This window comes from Ceratotherium simum, chromosome 33, assembly GCF_057802395.1.
Source record: "Ceratotherium simum simum isolate JZ-2026a chromosome 33, ASM5780239v1, whole genome shotgun sequence".
Classification (NCBI taxonomy): Eukaryota; Metazoa; Chordata; class Mammalia; order Perissodactyla; family Rhinocerotidae; genus Ceratotherium; species Ceratotherium simum.
In genome coordinates this window covers 17,653,240-17,674,204 of record NC_141932.1, presented here as the reverse complement: position 1 = coordinate 17,674,204, position 20,965 = coordinate 17,653,240, and the positions used below count along the sequence as shown (strand labels likewise).

The following is a 20,965-nucleotide window of genomic DNA, read 5'->3' as shown; positions in this document are numbered from 1 at the left end:
GACAAGCTTCCAGTTTGTCCCTCTGAAATTGTTTTTGCTGTCAAACCAGTGGGACCACCGGGTCCAGAGTAGGGGCTGGTATCTTCTTCGCTCCTCATCGCTCCTCCCAAATCATTCTACCCCGTCCATTCTTTAAACTCTCAGTTTTAGCCTCATATCGTCAGATTATACTAAACATTATCCTCCTTTCAATCATCTAATGTCCCCTAAGCAGTCATTCCCCGTTAATTTTTTGAAGGTTGTGTCTCTTCCCTTGTTCCCTTTCCAAGAATACTCCTGTCATAATTGAAGGCAGTTCGACTTCACGCAGTCGTGTCTAGGGAATCTTTCCTGGAGGACTCAGGGAAAGGTAACGCAGACTCCCAATCTACGAATCCACATCACTACCCGGAAGTCGGGACCGTGGAATTCTTTCCGCTCTGGCATTTTGGGAAGTGTAGTCAAGGAGCTTCCTGTAGCCGCAACACTTCTTCCCGGAAGGTGAGCGCACGGAGGTTTTTTCCTTTGGCATTCTGGGAAGCGTAGTCCAGACACTCTGTACTCGCGTGCACTTCCGCTCAGGAAGGCGGGTCTGGTGAATTCTGGGAGTGTAGTCCAAAAGCTCCGTGGACTGGCGGGCGCTTCCGTGCCCGGAGTGTGAGGTCGCCGCTGTTTTTTCCGTGGAGTAGTGCCCCTTGTCCGCGTCTCGCGGGCTCTTCCGAACTTCTGGGATTTATGCTTGGGACGCGCAACGACCTGGCGATCGACTTAGGGGAAAAGAATGCTTGGCGGAGACCGCAGGTGTGGAGGGGCGCGGGCGGCGGGGTGCGTTCCCGCGGTGGATCCTCTGCATTTGCGGCGGTTCTCGCGTGCCCGGGCGGGGACGGGCTCGGGTCGTGTGTCGCCTAGTTTGAGGGTGTCCGGGGCTCCCAGCTCGCCCAGTCCGCACCCCAACCTTCCACGCGCGTTTCTGTTTCCTCGCGTTGGGGAGTCAGTTTCTCTGTGCCTCTCGTTGCTCTTCTTTAAAGTAAGGATGTTAGGTCCTTCCTAATAGAATTACTTTGGGAATTGAAAAAGGTGGTACAAATATAAATCCTAATACAGTTCTTGGCACATAGTGAATGGTGATCTCTCTTTGTTAGTATTAATTTCCCGAGGGGCGGTCGGGTCCCCGGGTTAGGGACAGAGATCCAGCTGCAGTGGCCCTTGCTTTTCTCTCTGATCCCTGCGGGACGCTGGGTAATCCCGGACCCCTTCTGACCTCTCTTTTCGGAAGGTGAGCTTGCACGGAGGGAGGGGGGGCTTTAACTTTTATCGAGGACGGTGACACAATCCTGGCATTTCATAGCGTTCTTTCTTTCCCCAGCCTGACTTCTCCAAGAGGACTAAACGGAGGCAGAGGGAGTGACTCCTGGGCTGCTGACAGCAAAGCTCCATGTGAGTGGCACTCGGCATTTGGAGAATGTGTAGGATGAGAAATCCGGCATGGTATTGATAATAATTAGTCCTTAACTGCTGACTTCAATGGTAAGGGCTTTATACCGATAAGTACATTATGCCACACTGTGGCTCTGTGAAGAGGTATTGGTGGGTTTTTTTCCCCTATGAATTGAGATTGAGACCCAGGGAGTGTAAGTTATTTGCCCAATGTCACCCACCTAGTGGGAGGCTGAGCTGGGGTTGGAATGTAGGCAGTCTGAGTTCAGAGCTAGAGTTCATAATCTCTTGGATATATTCTCCTTAAGCCATAGGAACTACCTGGAACCAGGCCGGTAGTTAGGGCTTGATTGTGGGGGACCTTTAAAAGCAAGGCTCATGGTCTTGGATTTTTCTATGAGTTTTTTTAAAACATTGTCAACTATTTTGTTTTGCTTATTACAAGTAATGTTTCTTATTCTTATAGAACCGTGTCATTGTGGAGCATTCAGAAATTACAGAAATATGAGAGAAATTTTGTTTCAAATTTTACCTATTAATCCGGAATGTAAAGACAGCAACTGTTAAGCTTCTAATGCATTTCTGTTTAGTGGTCGTTTGTGTATATTTGTACATTTGTTTATAAATATTTTACAAAATTTCTATCATACTTTTCTTAATGTTTTTCCCCTGATGTGTTTTAACTATGGAAATTTCCAAACACTGCCAAGAAAGAATAAACTAATGAACTTCCATATAACTTTGTGATCATCCTTATTATTCTCATTATTGTTGTTATTCCTATGACTGTTACCTGATTTTTAAAATTTTTTTATTTTTATATAATTTTAAACCTACAGAAAAGTCGCAAAAATAGTATAAGGAATTCTCATATACTCTTTACACACATTCACCAGTGGTTTACATTTTGCCTATCTGCTTTGTGGCTCCATCAGCCAAATAACCCCAGGAATATACTGTATTTAATGACAGCTTGTTTTAGCTTTCTATAGGAAGGAAGCCCACATACCATGGGTAATAAGGAGGTGTCTTGGTAAGAGGGCTTTAGGAGAGGCTGATTATGGGATTTTAGCATCGCATATTTGGTAATATTAGACATTGAACTAGATAATAATGTTATGTATTAGATATTAGACATCTATCAAGTTATTACTAATAGTAATTAATAGTATTACCTATTAAATAATGCTAGATACCACATTAGGTAACATACTGCTCTATAATCCACAGTCCTGTATTTATTTTCTTCTCTTTTTCATTTGAAGTCCTTATAATTGGTTTCCCCCCAGTTCAAAGTCCAATTTTATGCATTGCCTTAAGTTGTATATTTGTTTATAACCATTTATGAAATTTTTATCATACTTGTCGTAATGTTCTTCTTTAATGCAGAATGATTCCACAGCTTTTGTCTTTTTTGTTCTTGATGTTTTTGAAGAGTATAGAGGCAAGTTATTTTGGAAAAAGTCCTTCCTTTGGGGTTTACCTGATATACGCCATGTTTAGGTTCAGTATGCATTGTTGGCAGGGATTCTACAGAAGTGGGGAGGTGTCCTTGTCACTGCGACATAACAGGAGCCAGAGGATGTTAGTTTGTCCCTATATTGGTGAACTCAACTTCGTTCACTAGGCTAAGGTGATGTCTGTCAGATTTCTCCATTGTAAAGTTAGAATTTTTTTGAAATTAATAAAGTTTTTAATGGGGAGATAGATTTATTAGTGGGCATTCTACTGTAAAGACAAGCTTCCCCATTTCTCCCCTTATTTATTCATTCATTCCTTCAAATATAAATATTATATTGGAATGGACTCAGAATCCATAAGTTAGTTTTGCTAATTTAAATGACACAGATTAACAAACATTTATTTTTATTGTCTTGAGGTATATTGTACATATCATAGAATTCACCCATCTCAGGTGTGCACATCAATGATTTTTAGTAACTTTGCTGAGTGGTGCAACCATCACCATAATTCAGTTGAGAACATTTTCATTTTCCCGGTTGGATGCCTGATGCCCGTTTACACTTAACCCCATTCTCTCCCAGATACCCAAGCAACCACTAACCTACTTTCTTTCTCCATAGATATGCCTATTCTGGACATTTCATATAAATGGAATCATGTGACATGTAGTCTTTTGTGACTGGCTTCTTTTTACTTTACACGATGTTTACAAGGTTCATCCATGTTGTAGCATAATCAGTACTTCATTCCTTTTAATTGGTGAATAATATTCCTTTGTATGGATATGCCACAATTTGTCTATTCATTCACACATAGGTTGATATTTTGTTTGTTTCCAGTTTTAGCTTATTGTGAATAATGCTGCTATGAACATTCGTGTGGTCATTCACAACAAGCATCCATGTAGGTGAGCAGCATCCAAGGCCACCCACTCATGTCTTTTTTCTGCCTTCCTAGGTGCTCTGCCAGGCACAGCTCTGCCTTCCTGGGATCTGTGTAACTCAGTACTCTGCACATCCCCAGAAGCAGGAGGAAAAATGATCACGTTCAAAGTGAGTAGGGCTTGCTTTTCTCGCTTTGAAAATTCCACCTCATTACTCAGATTGTCACACGTTTTTCTTGGGACAACTCAAGCAGAACAACAGGCATTTGAGGACCTGTTTTGTCCCTTTTGAGTTTACTTTGCATTTGATTTTAGTTTTTGTTTTATGGAGTAGAGAAATTACTAGAAACGAACAGTTCTCCTACCTTAATACTTCCCTGCTGACAAATTAGCTGCTTTTATTTTCTCATACTGTTTTCCTCGTGTGTGTCATAGCTGTATTTGTATTCATGACATACATCTAATTTTAACTTGTGACTTTTTTCCTTTAATGTCATATATAATGTTCATTTGTTATGGTTATGTCACATTCCCGTTGAACTGATCTACCTTTTTCCTTTTAACTACTTCCCACTCATAGACATTTAGATGGTTTAGGAATTTTAATGTTTTAAGCTACACTACAGTGACAGCTTTCCTGCATAAAACCTTTTCTCCCAAAATTGATTCTGAAAACAGTCTGCCAGTTTTTTTTTCCCTCAATGTGCTATCAGCTCAGTATTGAAAGAGAACATTTGATATGTGTCAAGTTAGCTGTTCACTAGGTGGAAAATCTGAATACAGGCACAGTGCAGCAGGCTCTCACTCCTGCTTCACGCAAATATTATTGGAGGTTTTCACACAGGAAGAGCTAGATTCTGTCTTTCTCCTCAAAAATTGGGAAGAAAATCTGCCATTATATAATCATGAATTTAAACTTTTTTTTTTTTGCTGAGGAATATTTGCCCTGAGCTAAGATCTGTTGCCAGTCTTCCTCTTTTTTTTTTTTGTATGTGAGCCACCGCCACAGCTTGGCCACCAACAGACAAGTGGTATAGGTCCCCACCTGGGAACCGAACCCGGGCTGCTGAAGTGGAGCGTGCTGAACTTAACCACTAGGCCACTGGGGCTGGCCTTAAATCTGCTTATTTTTGACATTTTAATTTTCATTTACGATTGTTTTTAAATAATCAGACAGAGAAATAAGGTCTGCCTAAAGAATCATGGCTTGTGTGTATTTTATTTATTGGTCTTCTTTTTTGTTCTTTTCTGTATTAACTAATTTGACCAAAGTAATAGGTCACCTTAGTTTAAAATGTCCAGTGATAGTAGAAGATTTGCCGGTAACTTGCACTTTGTTGCCACGTTTACCCCTCAGAGCAGCTGAGTGAGGCGATTTTGGTCTCGTCTTCATCTTAAACACATGAAATATGGGAAACCTGTTCAGGTTCACACAAGAACCAAGGGTCAGGACTGTTGGGCATTCTGCTCGAGTGAGAGAGAAAGAGGAGAAACAGGACAGGAAGAGTTCGTTTTGGGACCTGTGCCCTGTAGGTGGGTGTCTGGGGAGCCCTTTTGAGTGATGATTTCCACAGGTGGGCTGCTCCTCCCCGACCCCCTCCTTGGGGTGCATCTCTTCCCTTCCCGTCACGGTGCCTCCTCAGGTGCACCGAAGTGCTCAGCGCTCCAGTCACAACAAGACAAGCCGGTAGCATAGTCGCATAAAATCTTTAAATTTCTCCTTGGCGAAAGACACCTTACACAGTATTACCAGAAAGAATAACAAGCTGGGGCAAAAATATTTACCATACAGATGCCCCCAAAAAAGACAGAATCCGTAATAGGAGTCTTATGCATAGGTTAAAGAAAAAAATCCAACGGAATATGAATAACATGAACAGGCATGTTCAAAAGGAGAAACATAGATGGTTAATAAACATCTGAAAAGGTAATTGTATTAATTTATAATCAAATACGTGGGAATACTAAAATGAATTTTTCTTCCAAATCAGAGTACCAAAACCACAGGAAAAAGAAATTTTCTAACCCTCTCCTGGCCATTGTATGGAGAATCAGCGTATTTGTCTTCTCTTGAAAGATTGGGGAAGTGGGAAAAAATCTGCCATTATATGATCATAATTTTAAACCTGCTTATTTTTGACATTTTAATTTTAATTTGCAGTTATTTTTAAATAATCAGGGAAATAAGATCTACATAAAATGATGTTCTTTGCAGGGTGGATTATAGTGAGAAAAATATGTAAAATTAAATGTTCTTTATTTAGAACAGATAAATATAGATCATCAGTTCCCTGGAATAATACGCAGCCACGAAATGAGATGAAATAGCTAATGTTAATGTGAAGAAATAATAATAGCACATGTTTATTAGGCACTTATTCTGTGCCACACCCTGTTCCAAATGCTATAGATAGTCTCTTATTTAATCCTTGAAAGAACTCTGTCATGTAAGGACCGTTACACAGAAGAAACTCAGGCACGCAGGCAAACTTGTCCGAGGTCACATGGCTAGAAAGGGAAAGACCCTCGGGAACCGCACTGAGCCGTGCTGGCTCCAGAGCATGACGTCGAATGCCGCAATTAAGAGATGTGGTGTGTGCCTGGAGGTTACACAGGACAAACGGCATAGCTGTCCCACCCAGGTTACCGAAAGCTTGTTAGTTTGGAGGACATTAAAGAACAGTGATGGCATCCAGGGTTTGTGTGTGTGAGAGGAAGAAGGCGGGTGCTATCAGATATGTTTGGACTAAATTGCTAAATGCTTCTGGGGGCAATAGGCAATATTCACCGAAAAGTATACCACGTGTAGCCCAGGATGCATATTTAAAGTTCTTGGGGGTTACTTGTAAGTAGCCTCAATGAGGGCGCAAAAGAAACATACAAGGACAGTTGTCATTGTCATACTTTTGGTGGCTGAGGAAAATCGGTGTGTGGCTTTGACAGGATAGAAGGAGAAGGCTGAGAAGTCTACAAATTGACTTAAGTCCCTCAAAATCTGGAACCACTTCCCACCCATCCTCTCCACCCTCTCTGTGCTGTCCCTTTTCAAGTGGCCATTGGTTGTAAGATTGAGATTACATGTGTTTGGTATTGTAGGAGGCGGTGGTGTTCAGGGATGTGGCTGTGGTCTTCACGGAGGAGGAGCTGGGGCTGCTGGACGCTGCCCAGAGGCAGCTGTACCGAGACGTGATGCTGGAGAACTTCAGGAACCTGCTCTCTGTGGGTGAGGACATGAGCCCTCTCTAACCGAATATCGGCTCCCTGGATTGGCTCTGTGTCCTCAGGTGTTCAAGGCTGTGAGGATCTTGAAATGGTCGCCTGCATTTGTGGACCTGACTATTGTACCAGCAATTTTCAATGAAACAAAATAAGGTAGAAAATACTAGTTTGTTAGGAAGAACGGAACACACGGCAGCAAAAACTCTGGCCATTTGCGTGAGTGATGTAAGAACCAGTGGGAGGAGATTTAATGAAAATAGACATTGGTTAGAAATAGGTTTTTCTCCTATATATTTATGCATGTGTTTCTGGGTCTTGAAATATTGGTCTTTCTTCAAGTAGATCATGTTTTTAAAAATATTTGGAAAACACTGCTATTGATTAATTGATCAGTGAGCAGGAGGAATCCAAATTTCTAGTAAGTTGTACTGTTAGTGTGTTTATTTTAAATATATGATTTCTCATGTGCACAGGGCATCACCCCTCCAAACATATCTATTCCACCACCTCCATACTGGTCCCCCTGCTCCCCCACTTCTCCTCCTATAGTCTGCTCTCCACGTGGCAGCCAAAGTGATCCTTAGGAAATAGAAGTCAGATTTCTGTTCCTCTGCTCAAAACCCTTTATGGCTTCTTATTTTTCTTAAAACCTGTTCAGGTGGTTCCTGGAGTCCTCTGTCGTCTGCTCTGCATCCTCACAGCCTTTCTGAATACGTCTCCCGTCCTCCCTCTCGCTCTGTCTCTTCCTCCTGCATTGTCCTCCCTGCACTTTCTCACACCTGCCAGGGACGCCATATTGCCTGTTGCTGCCGTAACAAATCACTACAGACCTCATGGCTTAAACCAACACACATCGATTACCTCACAGTGCTGTAGGTCGGAAGTGTGCCGTGGTTCTGACTGGGCTAAAATCAAGGTGTCGACACAGTTGCATCTCTTTTTGGGGGCTCTAGGGGAGAATCTGTGTCCTTGCCTTTTCAGCTTCTGGAGGTGACCCGAATTTCGTAGCTTGTGGCCCCCCTTCCTCCGTCTTCACAGTCAGCAACATCACTTCTGTCTGCCCATTCCATAGTCACGTTTCCCTCTTCTGCTCTTCTTCTGCACCCCTCTTCCTCTTTGAAGTACTGTTTTGATTGCATTGAGCCCACTGGATAATAGAGGATAGTGTTCCTTTTTAAGATCAGCTGATTAGCAGCCTTAATTCCTTCTGCAACCTTAATACCCCTTTGCCGTGTAACCTAGCATATTCTAGGCTCCACAATTAGAATAATTGGGGACAATTATTCTGCCTACTACAGATACTTTTGCCTCAGAGTCCTTACTTACTCTCTCCACCAGATACACTTTTTCACCTAAAATCCTTCTGTTCCCTCCCTACTTCGTTCAGGTCTCTGCTCAATTTTAATTTCCCAAGAAAGGCCTCCTCTGACCACCCTCTGTAAAATCCCGTCCTCTCTTTACTCTCCTCATTCTGCCTCTTATTGTGTCTCATATATTTTTGTTTACTGGCTTATCGCCTCTTTCTCTGCACTGGAGTGGGATCCCAGGGGTGAGGAATCTATCTGTCTCTTGTTTACTGCTCCATCCTGAGTGCCTAGAAGAGTCTGCTCTGTGGAGGTGTCTGTAAATATTTGTTGACTTAGTGATTGTGTTAATGGATGGGAGACCTCAGTGTCTCCATGGGTCATGGGGATACCTACAGGTCATGTACAAACCAGAATGAATGAAGGATGTGGCAGAACATTTTTTGTCTACTGATGCATGCCTATCCAATTACTTCCCATTTTAATTACTTTCTTAGGTGCCGTCGGCATGAATTTGTGTGTGTGCACGCACTTGACCTATATCCCAGGGAAACTTGTAAGCATTGTGGTTGTGACCACACTGAGGAACATGTTTCCCCTGTGGCTCTCCTGGAGACATCCATAGGGGGCATATTCATTTCTGGGAAGAATACTTTTGCAATGAGGATTCTGATATCTCATTCTCAGATAGCTCCTCCACACAAGGGAAGGAGCTCTATTTCCTACAGTGTCAGACAGTAGCCAGGTTTCAAGCTGCCTTTCCCTTGAAGATTTGCCATCTGCAGCCCATTCACCTCTTTCAAAGGGCCTATCCGTGTCAGTGCCCCCAGGTTTCCCCTTCTCTGTCCTTGAGGGGGAAGATTTAAGATGAAAATGACATGAGACACACACCTGAAGGTTGCCTGTATCTCTAGTTCAAAAATCTGTTGTGCTTTTGTTTTCTACAAATTTAGCAATTCAGCAAATGTTAAAGAATATAGATTTCATGTAATTTCCCCGTGATTTCTATAAAGATTTGGTGTTTTTTCAACTAGTGAACATTGTAACCTGGAAAGAATCAGGAAACTTCCCACTTAAAATTGTCACATCCTCAGAGAGACCTCCTGTCCCCCTCACACAACTATTTTTAAGGGTCGGTTTGTAAATATAACCATAAACTACATTACCTAGCAAGAAGTACATACCTAGCAATATTTTTTAAAGCTTCCACTCTTGGAATGTATCTTTTCCTTTGAACGATTTGTTTCATTAAGGACTGGGTAATTTCTAGAACCAACATTTTCAAGTTTTTTTGCGCATGAGCTATAGTAAGAAACGCGTCTTTCGTTGTAACCAGAACAAACATGTTGCGTGTTGTCGATTCATATATGTGACTTTTGTAGGCATTTCATGTAGTGACCCTTTCCTGTTGATGACAAGGCTCTGATAGTTTCTGTCCTGGTTCTTCTGAATGCTTATTACAAGCATTTCAATTTATTTCACAGCTCACTAGAGGGCTGCAGTTTTCAATTTGAAAAACTGTCACGATAGGCTACTTTATCTCCATCGAAAGTTTTTCCACACTCTGTTTTCAAAGAGACAGTCCAGAAGCTCTGGAAGGAACCGGTGATATGCCCTCTTGCTTTCTTTTCACTCCAAGGGATTATTGCCACCTTTGATTTTCTCGTTAACATCGTGCTGCGTGTACTCCTGTCTCTGGTTCAGCTTTTCAGCTTCCCAGCAAAACTGCAATTTTCTGTCCCTTTCCTGGTTCAAGTAACTGACTCAGAAAAGATGTTTTCTTCCTAGGACTTGGCTTGAACTCTCACCAAAAAGGTCAAACTGGGATTCATTTATTCAACCTGCATGTATGGGTACTCACCATGCCCCAGGTACGGTTCTGAACAGGGTTGTAAACTAGGAAAGTATAGGGCCGGCCCTGTGGCTTGGTGGTTAAGTGCGCGCGCTGCGATGCTGGTGGCCCGGGTTCGGATCCCGGGTGCGCATCCAGGCACCACTTCTCCGTTCATCCTGAGGCCGAGTCCCGCATACGGCAACTAGAAGGATGTGCAGCTACGACATACAACTTTCCACTGGGGCTTTGGGGGGAAAAAAAAAATAAAATAAATAAAAAAAAAAAAACTAGGAAAGTATAAAATGTGTTCAATGAACAAGGTGTAAAACACTTCCCTCTTTGATGCTGTGTTGTGGTGGGAAAGACATACATTAAACAACAAATGACTTAGTGTGTCATGTGGGAAAAACCTAAGAACCTAAATAACGAGTAAGGAAGTTGCCAGAGGTCAATTGAGTGGAGACAAGATTTATTATTTTACATTGGGTGGTGAAGAGGCCTCGCTGGTGGGCTGACACTGAGCAGAAACCTGAAAGATGTGAGGAGCCATCCACGTGTCTGTCTGGAAGAGTTCCAGAAGAACCTAAATCCAGTTATAGGCTTGGCTTTTAGAGTTTACACCGTGACCTCGTCTTTTCCTTCTCCCAGGCTCTGTCTCCATTGTAAAAGATTAGCCTCCACTTTTTTTTCCCCTAGAGATCTGAATGACTGTCAGCTTTTAGAACAATGTATGTTATCTTTTCAACTTTATTTCCCTTTTGTCCTCAAGAAGGAAACTTGCCAGTAGGAGCTGAAGTTCCACTCTCTGCTTTATGCTGTGTTTTAGTCAGTATTTGATTAGAGATTCACTCCCAAACCTGCAAATCATTCCAGCCGTTCTAGTCACCTTGACGTTGAAGTAACTTTCCAGTAAAATGACCCCAGGCAGAGTTGTGTAGAGGCTCTTTATCATGTGTCAAAGGAGGATCCATGTGTCATGGATCAAAGGAAGAGGCAGCTTTTAATTGACCATTCCTACAGAGAGGAGAGTGAATTTCTCCTTTGTAAAAATTTCTTCAGAAGTGCTTTGTTCTTTTAAAAAAAGACTTTTTTTTATAGAGTTAATTTTTCTAGAGTAGTTTTAGATTCACAGCAAAAATTGAGAAGGTACAGATATATCTCATAAACCCTCTAGCCCCACACACCCACAGCCTCTCACTATATTAATATCCCCCACCAGAGTGGTATAATTTGATTCAACTGATGAACCTACATTGACACATCGTTATCATCCAGAATCTATAAGTTACATTCAGGTTCACTCTGGGTGTTGTACGTTCTATGGGTTTGAACAAATGTATGATGACACATATCCACCATTACAGCATCGTACAGAGTATTTTCGCTGCCCTAAAACTCTGCTGTACTCCGCCTATTTATTCCTCCTTCTTCCCCAACCCCTGGCAACCACTCATCTTTTTACCATCTCCATAGCTTTACCTTTTCCAAAATGTTGTATAGTTGGGATCATACAGTATGTAGCCTTTTTAGATTGGCTTCTTTCACTTAGCAATATGCATTTACATTTCCTCCATGTCTTTTCATGGCTCGATAGCTCATTTCTTTTTAGCGCTGAGTAATATTCCATTGTGTGGATAGACACAGTTTATTTATCTATTCACCTACTGAAGAATATCTTGGTTGGTTCCAAGTTTGGGCAATTATGACTAAAGCTGCTATAAACATCCATGTACAGGTTTTTGTGTGAACGTAAGTTTTCAGCTCATTTGAGTAAATTCCAAGGAGTGCAGTTGATGGATCACGTGGTAAGAGGATGTTTAGTTTAGTAAGAAACCACCAAACTGTCTTGCAAAACGGCTGTATCATTTTGGATTCCTAGCAGCAGTGAATGAAAGTTCCTGTTGCTCCGCGTCCTCACCAGCATTTAGTGTTCTCAGTGTTCTGGATTTTGGCCATTCTAATAGATGTGTAGTGGTGTCTCATTGTTTTAATTTGTGTTTCTCTGATGACATATGGTGTGGAGCATCTTTTCATATGCTTGTTTGCGGTCTGTGTATCTTCTTTGGTGAGGTGTCTGTTAAGGTCTTTGGCCTATTTTTTAATTGGGTTATTTGTTTTCTTGTTCAGTTTTTTTTTTTTTTTTAGGGTTTGGTCAGTTTTGTTTTTTTTTTACTGACTTTTTTTTTCTGAGGAAGATTGGCCCTGAGCTAACATCTGTTGCCAATCTTCTTCCTTTTTTCCTTCTTTTCCCCAAAGCTCCAGTAGATAGTTGTATGTCATCGTTGTACATCCTTCTAGTTGCTGTATGTCGGACACCGCCTCAGCATGGCTTGACAAGCAGTGCGTAGGTCTGCGCCCAGGATCCGTACTGGCGAGCCCCAGGCCGCCGATGCAGAGTGCATGAACTTAACCGCTATGCCACCGGGCTGGCCCCTCTTGTTGAGTTTTAAGAGAAGTACTTTTTAATTTGAAAACCTTATTGAAAAAGTAATCTCTAAATGTTTAGATATCTTTGTATAAATATAGGAACTTTACAATACCCCTAAGGGTAAATCTTTTAGAAAACCCTTTTCTAAATTTAAATTATATTAGAAAGGGTCAAAAGTTTGTAATAGTTGCCAACTCATTTAATGTCTATCAATACAGAAAAATAAGATTAGGTGTACATATTGTGCAGAATTTCTGTTGTGCGGGAACACTTTGAATATATAAATATAAATATTTCAAGGTATTTGATATTAGGATATCTAACATGAACCCAAAGTAAAAAATATTGATTATGTTATTGCTTTTCCTTCAAGTTATGGTTGATTTATATTTTATTATCTACATAATGTTTGTATCTGCATAATTTATTAACAACATAATTTACTCTCCAAGATTCTAGACTGATTTTGAAATTTAATAGAAATGGCCTTAAATTGACAGTTTGTATCATATTGTCAATTTTTAAAATTAAGTCTTTGACTTCTAACCTGTACCTCAGATAGGAACTTGGTAGACTAATGGGTCTCATGCTTAGTGGATAGGAGCCAAGTGGACCACCTCTTCATTTCCATGGGCATGCAAACCAGAGACCATGATACCCAGTGGAAAAGACAAACTGGATTCATTTAGGTCTCGTGCTCACTCCTAAATGGGAAATCTTGAAAACACTGAGCAAAGCCTTCGGTCGTCAACATCTCTGAATTTTCTGTCCTTACAGGAGGCAAGATCCAAAGTGAGACGGAGACTGTCTCAGAAGCAGAACCACATGAAGAGCTTTCCTGCTGGCAGATTGGGCAACAAATTGCAAGTGACTTAACCAGCTGTCAAGACTCCATGATAAAGAATTTTCAGTTCCTCAAACAAGATGATTCACCCGGCCAGGTTGGGGCAGGATTATCTATAACTCACACAGACCAGAAACCTTACCAGTGTAATGAATGTAAAAAAGCCTTCAGTGATGTCTCCAACTTTGATCTTCATCAACAAATACACTCAGGAGAGAAGTCTCATACATGTGGTGAGTGTGGAAAAAGCTTCTGTTATAGCTCAGCACTTCGTATTCATCAGAGAGTTCACTCGGGAGAGAAACGCTATAAGTGTGATGAGTGTGGTAAAGAATTCAGTCAGAGCTCACGTCTGCAAACTCATCAGAAAGTCCACACCGTAGAGAAACCATTCAGATGTGAGCAGTGTGGGAAAGGCTTCAGTCGTAGATCAACACTTACTGTTCATTGCAAATTACACTCGGGAGAGAAACCTTACAATTGTGATGAATGTGGGAGGGCCTTCATCCACGCTTCGCATCTTCAGGAACATCAGAGAATCCACACTGGGGAGAAACCATTCAAATGTGATATATGTGGTAAGAACTTCCGTCGTAGATCAGCACTTAATAGTCATTGCATGGTCCACACGGGAGAGAAACCATACAAATGTGAAGACTGTGGGAAGTGCTTTACTTGTAGCTCAAATCTTCATATCCATCAGAGGGTCCACACAGGAGAAAAACCTTATAAATGTGAGGAATGTGGTAAGTGCTTTATTCAGCCTTCACAGTTTCAGGCCCATCAGAGAATCCACACTGGAGAGAAACCATATGTATGTAAAGTGTGTGGTAAGGGCTTCATTTACAGTTCAAGTTTTCAAGCCCATCAGGGAGTCCACACAGGAGAGAAACCATACAAATGTGATGAGTGTGGGAAGAGCTTCAGGATGAAAATCCATTATCAAGTTCATCTGGTGGTCCACACAGGAGAGAAACCCTATAAATGTGAGATATGTGGGAAGGGCTTCCGTCAGAGTTCATATCTTAAAATCCATCTGAAGGCCCACAGTGTAGAGAAACCTTATAAATGTGAGGAGTGTGGGCAGGGTTTCAATCAGAGTTCACGACTTCAGATTCACCAGCTGATCCATACCGGAGAGAAACCATACAAGTGTGAAGAGTGTGGGAAGGGATTCAGTCGTAGAGCAGATCTTAAAATCCATTGTAGAATCCACACAGGAGAGAAGCCATATAATTGTGAGGAGTGTGGGAAAGTATTCAGTCAGGCCTCACATCTTCTGACCCATCAGAGAGTCCACAGTGGAGAAAAACCATTCAAGTGTGAAGAGTGTGGCAAGAGCTTCAGTCGGAGTTCACACCTTCAAGCCCATCAAAAAGTCCACACTGGAGAAAAGCCATACAGATGTGAGGAGTGTGGGAAGGGCTTCAAGTGGAGCTTGAATCTTGACATGCATCAGAGGGTCCACACAGGCGAGAAGCCATATAAGTGTGGAGAGTGTGGTAAGCACTTCAGTCAGGCCTCAAGCCTTCAGCTTCATCAGAGTGTCCACACTGGAGAGAAACCATACAAATGTGAGGTGTGTGGGAAAGTCTTCAGTCGGTCTTCACAACTTCAGTATCATAGGCGAGTTCACACAGGGGAGAAACCTTACAAGTGTGAGATGTGTGGTAAGAGCTTCAGTTGGAGATCAAATCTTGTAAGTCATCACAAAATTCACGTTGGAGGTACATTTTATGAAACTGATGAGAGAGGTAAGAACATTAAAGAATTGTCAGAGGAAAGAAGTTCTACAAAATGATGTTTTTTTAAAAAGTCATGTGCAACTCGAATTCTTATAATCATGAAATCTCATAGGAGAGAAAATATTTGTTCCAGTTTAGTTGGTGTTTAAGCAATAAATGAACATATCTCAGTTTTCACCAGACCACACAGCAGAGAATCCTTGTAAGTGGTGCAGTTAAAGCTTCATTCAGAACTTTGACATTTGTCAGATGTCACTTAGGAGATGGTACTTAGAAAGGAAAAGAGTTTGTTCTGGGCTTTAACAAGTGTGTAGTGATGGGTGTGCCAGAATTGATGTCTACTAGAGTGTAAGCTCCATGAGGGCAGGGACTTTGCTGCTAAATCTACGTAACCTTAACTGACTAGCACTTGTTGGTGTGCTCCACACTTGTTTGTTAAATAAACCAAAAGGAGAAGATGTACAGTATATGTGAATTGTGTGCAGAGAAGGAAACTTGCAAAATAAAACTAATTCAGGGAAATAAACATCAGTTGAAATGTAGAAAACCAGTCAATATTACAGTCTGCAGTATTAATATGGTATCACCCTATTTCAGTTGGCTCCTGTCCTCCCCACAGTCTCTGTTCTCAAGTTGGGTTCTCATTATTTGGAGCCTTGCCTAGTTTTCCAAGGATTGTGTACAGTATAAATTTTACTATCTTGTGATTTTTCTGAAAATACAGACTGAAAAAATTTTTATTAACTTTACAACAGGTTACTTACTACATATTACACAATCGATTTTTTCTATCAATGTTAAGGCAGGGTTTACTGTAACCCTTTGAAAGTGTCACAAGTAGTTACCAATGCCAAAAATTTTCTTAGTGGACCTTGAATTTATTATTGATTTCTAATTCTCTGCATTTCTATCCTGACTTTGAAATGTTTGCCTTATAATTACTTTAGCATTTCTTTTATCAAAACTTCTCAGGTAGGGGCTATGCTGTATTCTTCCCCCACACCACCCATGAAACGAATACTCAAAAAACTTGTGGGAATTTGATAATTTTGTGAAATGTATTATTGAGGCAAGACTGACATTTATATGCTTTTCCCTATTGGTAGCAGTAAAGGATGATTTTGGGAAAGGAGTATATATCATTATATAGATTGTACATCTCTTTGATCTGGAAATTGTATAATTGGAAGTTATGATTATGAGATTAAAATACCAAAGAGATGAGCACCACATCGATGTGGTCACTGAATTTTGTAAAGTGGACATAAGTGTACGTCTGTGGGAATTTGAGTTTTGATATATTCCTATATTAACCTAAAGCCACTGAAATTATGGCAGATATCTGTGATGACAGAAGAAGTACATAATATGGGCTTTGAGAGATCATAGATAGTAGCCTTCATAGCGTAATCAAACATAAATGTTTGTGAGCATATGTGTACGTGCATAAGATGACATGTAAAGGAAGACTCTTCCATAGTGATTTTCCTTGGCAAGGAGCACTTCATGGTATTTTTTCATTTTATAATTTCATAAGTTATGTTTTAGTTTTTCATTGGACATTGAATATTACTAAAGCAGTAAGTTATTACAGTAGAATTTGAAAAAGTACCAAATAATTATCCCTTGTAATTAAGACCTCATAATATGAATGTTCTGTATTGTCACGTGGCACACAAGATCATAATGAAGGAACAGACTCTGGAAGCCAATTTGAAAAATGAGGGGCCGGCCCGGTGGCGCAAGCGGTTGGGTGCGCGCGCTCCGCTGCGGTGGCCCGGGATTCGCTGGTTCGGATCCCTGGCGTGCACCGACGCACTGCTTTGGCAAGCCATGCTGTGGCGGCGTCCCATATAAAGTGGAGGAGGATGGGCATGGATGTTAGCCCAGGGCCGTCTTCCTCGGCAAAAAAAAAAAAGAGGAGGATTGGCGGATGTTAGCACAGGGCTGATCTCCTCCCAAAAAAAAAAAGAAAAATGAAAAATTCCCTGGTCGTTTTGCATACACAGATAAGTTGATGAGTTTCAGCAATTGTATCTTCATAATTTACGCATGCTGTGCTTTAAGTATAAATCCACAACAGAGAGAGGAAAATCCTGGAGCTAGAAACAAAATGGGTATACATACATTGTGGAGGTATTTAAAAAAAAAAGATTTCCCATTGAAAAGATGTGCATGAGGACAGAACAGCATAATAGTGGACCCTCTGGATGTGGAACCAGTAGGATAAAGGAGCAGGTTTAGATGCCATTCCATATCAGACATGATGCTGATATTTTCAGTGTAGTTGGTTAAAGGACTTTACACAGCGTGTGATATCTAATTGGGGAGACAGGTTTCCACAGTTGATTTTCTGGGCCATACCTTCACAGGATGCTAAGTACTTATTAAGGTCCATGCCGTCTCAATTTGTGTGGTGTATTGGTCCTTAAAACTACCTCCACGTTCTGTCATTTGCTTGGAGTAGTCACAAGACACTAGTCATATGACTATGATTTGTTACAGTGAAGAGATATGAAGTAAAATGAGCAAAGAGAAAATGGACCTAGGATGAGGTTTGGAGGAGATCAGGTGTAAGCTTCCAAGAGTCTTCTCCCTATGGCATCACACAATGTACTAAATTCGCACTAAACTGTGATAACACACCCGTAATGTCTCCCAGAGAGGCCCATTACAGCCTCAGTGCCCTCGGTTTTTTTTGGAGGCTCCTCAGCGTAGGTACTCTGCCTAGCAGGTACCAAAATTAGAGACTCTCAGAAGGAAGATAGCTATTCAGCATAAACCACATTGTACAAACAGCTTAGGCACTGTGAGCTCCTCTGATCAGGGAATGGTGGGAATCCTCCTGCAATCCAAGTACCCAGACACTGGTCAGGAGCCAGCCTCCCAAGCAGGCCTTTCTAAGGATGGCAGTCTCGGGTCTGTGTGAAACTCTTCTACACTTGACATCAGAAATCCAGTGCCTTCATTTTTGTTTTGTTTCATTTCGTTTCTTTTTATTTTCCTGTCACAAGATACCATAATAGGTCCTCTTTCCTCAAGGCAAGGTAATTTGTAACAGAAAACTCAGTAGATGAAACCTAAATGATTCGTTGTCCTCACAACTGATAGGACTGCAGGTGTAGGGCCCAGCCCCGTGGTGTAGTCGTTAAGTTCACACACTTTGACTCAGCGGTCCAGGGTTCGCTAGTTTGGATCTCAGGAGCGGACTTAACGCATCACTCATCAAGCCATGCTGTGGCAGCGTCCCATATATAAAATAGAGGAAGATTGGCACAGATGTTAGCTCGGGGTCAATCTTCCTCACCAAAAAACCCCCCGAAAAACTAGGTGTGGCTTACATCTACCTGCCTGGGGGACCCGAGCTCCACGTTGGTCTCAAGAGAGCCATAGCACATGTAAGCTATGTGATTTTTGTTTGTTTGCTGTTCTTTGTTCACAATCAAGAGAAAGGAGCTGTCTTGTTTTTAGTGTTGTATAGTTTATGTCCCAAAGTGCAGGGGCCTCTAACCTTAACTCTCCTCCATACTCAAGATTAGTTCCCTAGCCTTGTGTCTAGTTTCCCCAGCCTTTGTGGGGCTATTCAGTTTCAGCTCACACTTTTCACCATGAACTTGACTCCCCTGTTTAGTCTGGCCTCTGGGGATTTCCCTATTTTAGCCCTAAGCTCGACTAAGGTGATGGTTAATTTTATGTGTCAACTTGAGTTGGCCAAGGGGAGCCCAGATGAAACATTATTTCTGGGTGTGTCTGTGAGGGTGTTTCCAGATGAGGTTAACATTTGAATCAGTGAACTCAGTAAAGTAGTTGCCTTCCCTAATGTGGGTGGGTATCATCCAGCCCATTGAGGACCTGAATAGAACAAAAGGAGGAAGGAGGAATTTGCCCCTTTTCCTGCCTGCCTGCTTCAGTAGGGGCATCTCATCTTCTCTGGCCCTTAGACTGGAATTTAAACCATCAGCTCCCCTGGTTTTTACTTGGGGCTTGGTCTGAGTTACACCACCAGCTTTCCTGGGTCTCCAGTTTGTAGAGAGTAGATTATGGGAATTCTCAGCCTCCATAATGGCATGAACCAGTTTCTCATTTTGTGTATGTGTGTGTGTGTATTCTACTGATTTTGTTTCTCAGGAGAACCTTGACTAATACAGCTACATTTTAACACTTATAGGGGGATTATCACGTATTATCATTTCTCTGTTGGAAAAGATTCACAATGTTGTGCAGTGATCACCACTATTTAACCCTAGAACTCTTTCATCTGCTCAAAAAGAATCCCCCTACGCATTAGCAGTCACTCCTTATTCCCAACTCCACACTCCCACCCCCAGCCCCTGGAAACCACTAATCTACTTTCTGTCTCTATGGATTTGCCTATTCTGCACATTTCATATAAATGGAATCATAACACACGTAATCTCTTGTGTCTGGCTTCTTTCACTTGACGTAATGTCTTCAGGGTTCATCTGTGTTGTAGCATGAATCAGTACTTCATTCCTTCATATTGCTGAAAAATATGGCATTGTATGGATATACCACATTTTGTTTATCCATGCATCAGTTGATGGACATTGGGTTGTTTCCACTTTTGACTATTGTGAGAAATGCTGCTATGAATTCTTTTGTACAGGTTTTTTGTGTGGACGTAGGTTTTCAGTTCTCTTGGGAATGTTCTTAGCAGTGTAATTGCTGTGACATACGCCCAGTCTTTTTGGAGTGCAGTTTTGGTCATGTCAGTCTCTATGAGATGTTCATGCCCTGATGTTAGCAGTCTCCATCCTAGGAATGGAAACACTAAGACTTGGGCTCAATAACAAATGAACAAAGAGGGTCACTGCAGTGCACTTTGCAAGATGATGGGGGGAGATTGGCAGTGGGAGGAGAAGAGAGGAGTACTACTCTTAGGTCCAGGCAAGTGGGGCCTCTGCGCTGGGCCCTCTGCCTCAAGGGCCCCCACAGTGTAGTTTCTTCCTCAAAGTTTTTGAAATCCCCCTCCAGTGCCTGTGACTGGTTGCAGTCAGCAGTGCTGCCCAGGTGTGTGCCCCACCCATGCGTGCCTGGACCATGTGTGCCCCATTCCTGTTTCTCTATCTAGGGTTGTCTTTGTCTTCTACCCAATGTGTTTGGTTGACCAAATGCCCCAAGAAACTCAAGGATGATGCCGGGTGGTTTTCCCAAGGCCCTGTGGCCAGCACTAGCTCCAAGAGGGAAGCCTCTTGAGCAGATGTCTGAACAGATATCTCCTGATGGTGGGACAATATTTCTTTTGCAGGATCATGTTACTTTGGGCTGCCAGAATGGTGCTGACTCATTTATGGTGAGTAATTTACACTCACATAAGACACAAGATAAAGACTCAATTCACCGTACCTCCTTTGGGCCCGTGAATTTTGTAATACAGTTTTGTGTGTGTGTGTGTGAGGAAGATCAGCCCTGAGCTAACATCCATGCCAATCCTTCTCTTTTTGCTGAGGAAGACCGGCTCTGAGCTAACATCTATTGCCAATCCCCCTCCTTTTTTTCCCCCAAAGCCCCAGTAGATAGTTGTATGTCATAGTTGCACACCCTTGTAGTTGCTGTCTGTGGGATGCCACCTCAGCATGGCTGGAGAAGTGGTGTGTCGGTGCGCGCCCGGGATCCAAACCCAGGCCGCCAGTAGCGGAGCGTGCGCACTTAACCACTAAGCCAAGGGGCCGGCCCCTGTAATACAGTTTTAAATGAAAGTGTTTTTATTAACATTTCTGCTTTGTAGGTTTGTAATGTGTAGCATCTTGAGCCTTCATCTTTTCTGTTGTAATTTGATTCAAAATATGTTTTAAATATTAATACTG

General features: G+C 41.9%; 1 protein-coding gene across 1 annotated transcript; it reads left to right on the top strand.

Moving 5' to 3' along the window:
* Positions 1 to 587: 587 nt before the first annotated feature.
* Positions 588 to 18,420, top strand: LOC101404240 (uncharacterized). Its single transcript, XM_014795134.2, has 5 exons — positions 588 to 780; positions 1,346 to 1,416; positions 3,838 to 3,932; positions 6,860 to 6,986; positions 13,326 to 18,420. Exons 1-5 carry the CDS (start codon positions 761 to 763, stop codon positions 15,191 to 15,193), a joined length of 2,181 nt encoding a protein of 726 aa, XP_014650620.2. The 5' UTR covers positions 588 to 760; the 3' UTR covers positions 15,194 to 18,420.
* The last annotated feature ends 2,545 nt before the right edge of the window (positions 18,421 to 20,965 follow it).

Excerpts from the sequence above, each read along its gene's own strand:
- LOC101404240 (XM_014795134.2), top strand. The coding sequence starts at position 761 with ATGCTTGGCGGAGACCGCAG. Across the intron at positions 781-1,345 it reads ATGCTTGGCGGAGACCGCAG|CCTGACTTCTCCAAGAGGAC; the intron begins GTGTGGAGGGGC and ends TTCTTTCCCCAG. Across the intron at positions 1,417-3,837 it reads TGCTGACAGCAAAGCTCCAT|GTGCTCTGCCAGGCACAGCT; the intron begins GTGAGTGGCACT and ends CTGCCTTCCTAG.